At 37.8% G+C, this 9,396-nt stretch overlaps 1 protein-coding gene across 1 annotated transcript in view; it reads right to left on the reverse strand.

Annotated features, from left to right (window-relative positions):
• The window catches only part of LOC115232467 (transient receptor potential cation channel subfamily A member 1 homolog), a 72,722-nt gene extending 64,374 nt beyond the window's left edge, over positions 1-8,348 (reverse strand). The window contains exon 1 of the mRNA XM_029802349.2: positions 7,890-8,348. Coding sequence (XP_029658209.1) covers positions 7,890-7,988 — 99 coding nt within the window. The 5' untranslated portion in view covers positions 7,989-8,348. The remainder of the gene's footprint in view (positions 1-7,889) is intronic.
• Positions 8,349-9,396: the final 1,048 nt, after the last annotated feature.

Genomic DNA, 9,396 nt, shown 5'->3' on the forward strand with positions numbered 1-9,396 from the left:
ATATATATATATATATATACTTTATTTGTATGTATGTATGTATGTATGTATGTATGTACATATGTGTGTGTGTGTGTGTGTGTGTGTGTGTATCATCATCATCATTTAATGTCCATTTTCCATGCTGACATGGGTTGGACGGTTTGACAGAACTGGTAAGCCAAATAGCTGCACCAAATTCCAATCTGATTTGGCATTGTTTTTACAGCTGGATGCCCTCCCTAACACCAAGAACTCGAAGAGTGTAGTAGGTGCTCACAACCTCAAGATTGTGAGTTCAATTCATGGGTTGGGTAATATTTTGTGTCCTTGTGTATGACACTTCAATTCATGTTACAACAGGCTACTCAGCTGTAAACAAGTACAAGCCCAGTGCTGGTGCTTTCCTCCATTCTTTCAGCTATCATATCATGGGTGTTCCACTAGGTCAAAGGTTTGAGATCAAAAAGGTGTCTATGTCTGTTCCAAACTGAATAGGGAGCTAGAGACCTGAAACAATTAGGAAAAGCATAGTACATGCTACCAAGTCTCCCTAGATTCCAACTGATAGCCATGATTTAGTATTAACACCATAGCAAGGAAGAAAAATTATGTAGACACAGATCCTATTTTGTTTTCTCATAAATGATGGAGAGGGCTATGATAGAAACACCTGTCCAAGGTGCCCCGCACTGGGAGTTAACCTAAGGTTGGAAAACGAGAGTCTTACCTACACAGCCACACTTGCACCTATCTACGCCTGTGCCAACATATATATAAACACACACACACACACACACACACATATATATTATATATATATATAGGGAGAGTTTATGAAAAAAACAAAAGATGAAGACAGGTGATGTACAAAACAAACAGATGTATTAATATAATGCTCAGGAATAGAAAAAGTATTTTATGTTTCGAGCCTATGCTCTTCTACAGAAAGGGACACAGAAAAAACAAGGAGAGAAACAAGGAGAGAAAAAAAATGTGTGTAGTGGCTAACGATGAGAGAGAGAGAGAGAGAATTTACAATTTAAAGGAAAAATCCAGAGGAATAATTACAAGGTAGCTAAATGTTGCTTAAGTGTGCATATGAATATAAATACGTTACATTTAATAGGACTTTCTATCTCTGTTAACATGTCTGTTTGATGAGTTTATTATTTACTAGCAGTATTGCCCGGCGTTGCTCGGGTTTGTAAGGGAAATAACTATATAAGCATTTTTAGAGAGTTACTTCCTTTATAGATGCCAATTCGGGCTTTCTTAGCCATTTCTGTTTTGGTGTCTTCAAGCCATGAAGTCGTTGTTCTAAAAGAACGCTGGTCTCCTTGACAACGCATTACGACGTTGATTTCCTTAAACTCCCTTCCCCACAGCTTCACGAGGGAGGGAAGAAGGGGGAGAAGCAAACACAGGTGCAGGTGTTTGAGCGTGGACGCCAACTCCGCCGCCATCGACACACGAAAAATTATGCATTAAAATGGAATAAAAAATGATGTTAAATTATTTTTAAAATCGTAGACTCATCGTAGACGCGTGCTAATAGCCAGACGGGCTTGATATTAATCACGACTATAAGATACTCGAATTTGGTTAAACTGCACCGCAAAATGTGGGAGGAGTTAGGAATCTAAATCGTAGGAGACAGACACTCACACAACTACAGTTTTATATATATAGATATCCTTCGTGAAAAGATTGATGCATTGCTGACAATAATTTATCCTGTCAGAGATTTTGGTGTGCATCTGTTGAAACATATGTAGAAGAATTCAAGATATAAATGGTTTAACAACATCCTGAGAGTTTGTCTCCTTGTTCAATTTTCCTATATATATAATATATATATATATAGGTGCAGGAGTAGCTGTGTGTTAAGTAGCTTGCTTACCAACCACGTGGTTCTGGGTTTAGTCCCACTGCATGGCACCTTGGGCAAAACTCTACTATAGCCTCAAGCCATCCAAAACCTTGTGAGTTGATTTGATAGACAGAAACTGAAAGAAGCCTGTCATATGTATATATATATGTTTGTCCCCCCAACCCCCAACCACCATCGCTTGATGACCAATTCTGGTATGTTTACATCCCTATAACTTAGCCGTTTGGCAAAAGAGGCTGATAGAATAAGTACTAGGCTTACAAAGAATAAGTCCTGGGGCCTATTTGTTCAACAAAAAGTGGTGCTCCAACATGGCAGCAATCAAATGATTGAAACAAATAAAAGAGTAAAAGAGAATATATACATTTATATATATCTAATTCTTATGCTTTCCTAAGACTTGGGAAGGGACTGGTGACACAAACTTTCATTCAAACTTTGAATTTGGTGATACTAGCTGTGGCTTCTAGCTCGCTCTGATACTGAATTGAGTTGGTGCCTTCTAGTATCTCAAAATTCAATATACAATCATTCATGATTGTTTGTATCCTGCGCTGATGAGAGAAGAAGTATGGGTAAAGTAGAATTATCTAATTCTTATGCTTTCCTAAGACTTGATCTCGAAACGTACGTCCGTAGGTGACTTAAAACTGTATGATAGATTGCCGTTAATTCATTCTCTCTTACCTGTTTGTGTTTGCCTTTCAAATGCTGTGTTTTTGCTGAGATCTCCCTTTTAGTAGAAGAAATAGCTATAATCTCTTTGACTGCTATTTCTAAATTCGGTGTGCGGTAAGGCAATTCGTTGCTAAACCCTTAATTGCTTAGTATTACTTAAATTTTCCTCGAATGAGGCTTTTACATGCCGAAGACTACTTGGTGTAATTGATAATTATTCCAAATTAATTAATTTCACCCTTCATTGTTACTGATATATATATATATATATTATATATATATATATATATAATATATATATATATATTGCCAGAGCAGCTAACTGGCTTCCGTGCCACATAAGAATCACCATTCAAGCGTGATCGCTACCAGCATCACCTTACTGGCACTTGTGCCGGTAGCATGTGAAGAAAACATTCAAGTGTGATCATTGCCAGTGCTGCTGGACTGGCTCCTGTACAGGTGGCATGTAAAGAACACCATCTGACCGTGGCCATTGCCAGTGGCACATAAAAGCACCCACTACACTCTCGGAGTGGTTGGCTTTAGGAAGGGCATCCAACTGTAGAAACACTGCCAGATTAAGATTGGAGCCTGGTGCAGTCATCTGGTTCGCCAGTCCTCAGTCAAATCGTTCAACCCATGCTAGCATGGAAAGCGGATGTTAAATGATGATGATGATATACTGCAGAGAGAGCAAGGCAGATAAGCAGAAGTAGGTTTGAGACATATTTACATAACGTATAAAATACAGATTACAGAATAAAAAAAGAAAACAAAACAGAACAGAAGAATTATTTGAAGTATTATCTTGACAGCTATATTTCAAGTCAGCCATAACTTACATAATAGCCACATTTTATGCAAAATATGTCATAGGTGTGTATCCTACAAGTCTCAATATATACATTTTATATATAATTAATTAATAAGGGTGAGAGAATTAGATACTAATTTAATAGTATATCTATTCAACATATATATATATATATATATGGCTGTATGGTAAGAAGCTTAGTTCCCAACTACACAGTTCCAGTTTCAGTCCCACTGTGTGGCACCTTGGGCAATTATCTTTTACTATAGCCTCGGGTCGACAAAAGCCTTGTGAGTAAAATTTTGTAGACAGAAACTGAAAGAAGCCCATCGCAGTAAGGAAGTCCTGGGCATTTCTGACTCTCCTGTCAAAGCCCTCCACAGTGAATATTGGGACCTCATACTCCAAGAGCAGGCAAAGAATCTGGAAGGATGCCCTGCTAAAAATTACCTTCAAACAGACAACAGCAAATTATAGATGGAACCTATGGGTCTATTCAACCTCTTTATACACACACACACTATATATATATATATATATATATATATATATATATATATATATATATATATATATATATATATATATATACATATATATATATATATATAATATATATATATATATATAAAACTAGCTTAAAAGCTGCCCTATCAAGTGGGTGGCTTTTAAGCTGGCTCTTGTGGAGGACTTTCATTGGGCCTTGGGCCCAACAATGACACTTCATGCATAGAGTACAATAATTTTCAAGCAATGAACAATTTTCATCAAAACAATGATATAATTTGTCTGCTTGGAACTTATTGCAAATCTGCATGATAAACAACAATTTTCGTCTTCCCATTCAGTGATCAGTACTATTTTTTTTCCTGTCTAACCACTTTCTCTCTCTCTCACTCTCTCTCTCTCTCTCTCTGTTGATTGTTTTCAACCATCACCATCACCAGTACCACCACCATCGTCACCACAACTGCCATACATACACCATCCATTCAGACTTCTGATACCACCACCATCAACACCTTTGACTTCACTGCCTTCCCTTCAACCACCATCACTATGTGCTAGTATAGGAGTATATGTTCATAGTTAATCACTTGTAGTAAACTGTATTGAGAATGTAATATCGTTCTTCTTTATCATTTAAGGAATGATATATTATATAACTCTTCTACTTGTTTCAGCCATTTGACTGTGGCCATGCTGGAGCACTGCCTTTAGTCAAGCAAATCGACCCCAGGACTTATTCTTTGTAAGCCTAGTACATATTCTATCGGTCTCTTTTGCCGAACCGCTAAGTTACATGGACGTAAACACACCAGCATCGGTTGTAAAGCAATGTTTGGGGGACAAACACAGACACACAAACATATATACACACATACACACACATATATATATACATATATACGACAGGCTTCTTTCAGTTTCTGTCTACCAAATCCACTCACAAGGCTTTGGTCGGCCCGAGGCTATTGTAGAAGACACTTGCCCTAGGTGCAACGCAGTGGAACTGAACCCGGAACCATGTGGTTCGTAAGCAGCCTACTTACCAAACAGCCACTCCTACACCTCCACGCAACCACTCCTACACCTGTACACAATTAATAGATAGCTAGTATTTAGCAAAGTAAACAACTTATGATTCCCATTGAACAGGGTATCAATATTTGCTCGAAATAAGGCGATGTCAGCAGAATCATTAGCACGCCGGACGAAATGCCGCTAAGCACTTTCTGAGTTCAAATTCCGACGAGGTCAACTTTGCCTTACATTTTTTCAGGGTCAATAAAATAATTACGAGTCAAGGACTGGAGTTGACGTAATCGACTGATCCCTTCCCTCGAAATTGCTGGCCTTGTGCCAAAATTTGAAAACAATATTTCCATGAAATAAGGCAAAATCGTTAGCACGCCGAGCAGCCGCTACGTTCTGAGTTCAAATTCCGCCGAGGTTGACTTTGCCTTTCATCCTTTCGGGGTCGATTAAATAAGTACCAGTTACGCACTGGAGTCGATATAATCGACTTAATCCGTTAGTCTGTCCTTGTTCGTTCCCTCTCTGTTTAGCCCCTTGTGGGTAGTAAAGAAATAGAAATAGGTATTTCGTCTGTCTTTACGTTCAGAGTTGAAATTCCGCCGAGGTCGACTTTGCCTTTCATCCTTTCGGAGTTGATAAAATAAGTACCAGTTGCGCACTGGAGTCAATGAAATCGACTATCCCCTTCCCCCAAAATCACAGACCCTGTGCCTAAAGTAGAAAGGGATAGTTCCATGAAATTCAAATATAATGAAAGTACCCTGTCTCAGAAGTTGATAGACAGAAACACACTGGTAACTATTAGATTTTTAACAAAATCGTTAGCGTACCAGACAACATGCTTAGCAGCATTTCAACGGGTTTTTATGTTCTTAGTTCAAATGCTGCCAAGGTCGACGTTGCCTTTGATCCTTTCGAGGTCGATAAAATAAGTACCTTCCCACTCTCCTCAAAATCTCTGGCTTTCTGTCAAAATTAGAAAGGATAGTGTGTGTGTGTACTTATAAAAAAAATAATTTTAAAAACTCATACATATACCTACACATACATATACACGCACACAATTATTTTCATTTTTTTTTTTGTTCCATTTTTTTTTAATTCATAAAATAAAAACATTTTTAATTTGATGTAATATTTTCTTTTCGGTAAAATGTTTAAGTTATCGCTACATCATGATTTATTTATTTATTTATTTATCTATTTATAAGTTGCACTCAGAAGTCCTTTGTGTTATTTGCTTATTTTCTGTAAACAGAAAGCTTCTTAACGACAGCTTAGGCGTTGCAGGTTGCTTTTCAACTGTGTCGGGCTTTTTCTCAGTGCAAGGTGCTCGTTCAGTAACAACTTTAGTTGACTGTCAAATAAAATATCTATAGCTTTCCATGCACGACAGTTCCACCCTCACCCTCTCTCTCTCTCTCTCTCACACACGTGTTTGTCTTGAGATTTGATTTTGTGTATTTTTGTAGTTACATTTCTAAAAAAGCGGGTGTTCCTTCGCTACACTATCGAAACGTCAATTTTACGCCATAAGCGTCGATACATCTTGAATTTGACTCATTATATATTTCAAATTACATATTACATACTACTACATACATATTCTTTTATACTCTAGGCATAAAGGCCCGAAAGTTTGGGGATGGAACCGGACGATTAGATCGATCCAGTACGCAACTGGTACTTAATTTATCGACCCCGAAAGGATGAAAGGCAAAGTCGACCTCGGCGGAATTTGAACTCAGAACGTAAAGACAGACGAAATACAGTGACGTGCTAACGTACTACTACATAGATATTACATACTTCAACCCTTATTATTTAAAAAAAAATCGTTCATTTCAATAATAATTTCTTTAATGTGGAAACCAATAAGGTGATTGTACAAAATACGAGACGAAAATGCTATAGAACCGTTTTAATTCTCCTTGTTACAGATGGCACATGGATGTGAAGATATTTATGATAAGAAAAATATTTTATTACGTTTATGTTTTTGTTTTGCTAGATTCTTGATGTGAAATCGTATGTTGGACCATCCCTAAGTATAACAATAAAAATATTTTAGATTTCTACCAACATCAATTATAGAATTTTTTCTAAAAATTGCAATTGGGCTGAATCTTCACGCAGCTATTGCTAAAATAACGAAGGTAAACAGATTCCGATGGAGAAAAAAAAGGATATAGAATTTCGAAACACCTTCAGTAAAAATTAAATAGGTATATAATTTAGATAATATGACTAGTTCGGAATATAAGACTAACAGACAATTTGTGAAATTCGTAAATATTTAAGTTATTATGTCGAGGGTAGAAAGAAAATCCTAATCAAATATTTAGGTTAGCCTGAAACGTCAGTATTCTTTTACTCGTTTGTATATTCATATGGAGTATACATACTTCTATATTTAACTCTATGATTAAAAGGAATTTCACAATGAAACCAAGGGAATCTTTAAATTTAAGCGGTTGTTACTTTCATACTGCCAAATCTCAACCCGCTCTTAAGTACACCACTAAAATAGGTTACATGTTATTTTTACATACTACATCAAATTGGAGTGGATCTAGAGAAAAGTAAAACAGTAATATAGTAGCTCTGATGAACAGTTGGAAATTAGGGGTAATGGAGTTAATTTATTTTCTAGTTTCCATCGAAAGTCTGAAGGAAATTTTATATGAAACTGTCAACAAAATACTAGTGTACAAAAAAAGCTCGTTATTAGTCCGTATCAAGAAATAACCACATGTAATCACACACGTTACAATTTCATATTTCTCTCTCTCTCTCTCTTTTTCGTTCGCTCTTTCTTCAGCATCTATCTCGACCAACCCCTCTCCAAGTTGTTTTCGTCTTACCCGTGTTTTCCCTTTCTATCACTCTCTCTCTATCTTTCTTTCTCTCTCTCTCTCAATTTGTATTTCAAATAACTCTTACTGTTCTTCATGTTAACAAAGTATTTTGGAAGTAACTTACTTGATGTAAAGTTAAATTAAGAGCTTCTGCACTAATTATACTTTCATCACGAGGTAGCGAGTCCTTTTTATCTCCTGAAACCAGTGTTTCCATTTCCATTCTACGCGCTGCCAGAAGACCTCCGTTCGCTAAGGTCCGCTTATAGTCATTATCACAACTTCCTCTTGCTCTGACTTTATATTCCCCCCTTTCTTCCTCTACTGGTGGTATAGCAGTAGTGGAAGATACTTGTTCACAACTAAGTGAATTTTCTCCGCTGTTTTCGTCGCGGCAAACAGACGATGACAGTCCTGTATTCTGTTCTGCTCCATTATTTTCTGTTTTTCCGACTAATGAATTAGTTATAATGATTCCCTCCTGATCAACTGGTACAATTTTCGCCAGTTTGGCAGTTTAAGACAACAGGAAAAGTTATAGTTTTCTATTCTCTCACCTGAGAACCACCGCCTTGTTACCTCGTTGAACTAATTGGTGTAACTAACGTTTTATTTACCATGGAGATATAATAAACTCATCCGTTATGCCTCATTGAACAGGTCTTTCAGCCTTTACACAAACAACGATCGATTAAGTTGGGACTGACTGCTGATAAGTTCAAATACTCGAGGATCAAATTTGCCTTTTTTCTCTCTGGTGTCCGTCCCATGGAGGTGTTGTCTTGGTAAAATCATTATTTATAAACATATTAATACGGAAATAACGTTAACAGGGAACCCATTAGGTCAGCAGCCAAATTTCCCTATATCGCACTATTTCTTTTAAAAGAAACGGGGGTGGGAAACACATTCGATAAGATAGTTCTACATACACTGTCTGGGTGAGGGTGGAACGCGAAAAACGAGGTAGTCAGAGTTAGAATACCTTTCATCATCGAACTGCCCATTTAAAGCTGATAGGGGCTAAGTAACAACAGCAACAAGCCATACCAAGTCTAAAAAATCAGAATATATTTATTATCATTAAGCGGGTCCTGGCTCAGATTAATATCCCCACCCCACAATTCTAGAGCCGGCGGGATTATCCAGAAGTAATGGAAAGAGACCAGATAGTCTTACCCTCTGTCTCTGGGTTAGAGACAGATGTCTCATTTGGGATATCACAGTCTGCGATTCGTTTGCTCCCTCATGCATCCTGTATGCTGAAGTAAATGGGAGGGTCACTGCTTCCGTGGCCGAACGAAAGAAAACCCTGAAGTATTGGGACCTGACAGTGTACTATCTCTTCCAACCTGTGGCGTTTCAGACGTTCGGAGGGACTAGGCTACTAACCGCGAAGTTCTTGTCACCGTTGGCAGCTAGTCTCAACGGGGTGTCAGGTGATGCCCGTGACGGCGATTGACTTTCCCAACACCTTAGCCTCGCCATCGCCTGTGGTAATGCTGCGAGGGTGCTGACTTGCTTCAGTAGGTTTCGTTGAACCTTGTGGGGTGCGACCAATCGAGGAACTTGGTGCTGCATTGTTGCGGTTTTTTTCTCTTTCTTCCCTACAAATGGTTTCGAAACAGAAA

The sequence above is a fragment of the Octopus sinensis genome, linkage group LG2 (genome assembly GCF_006345805.1).
Source record: "Octopus sinensis linkage group LG2, ASM634580v1, whole genome shotgun sequence".
Lineage (NCBI taxonomy): Eukaryota > Metazoa > Mollusca > Cephalopoda > Octopoda > Octopodidae > Octopus > Octopus sinensis.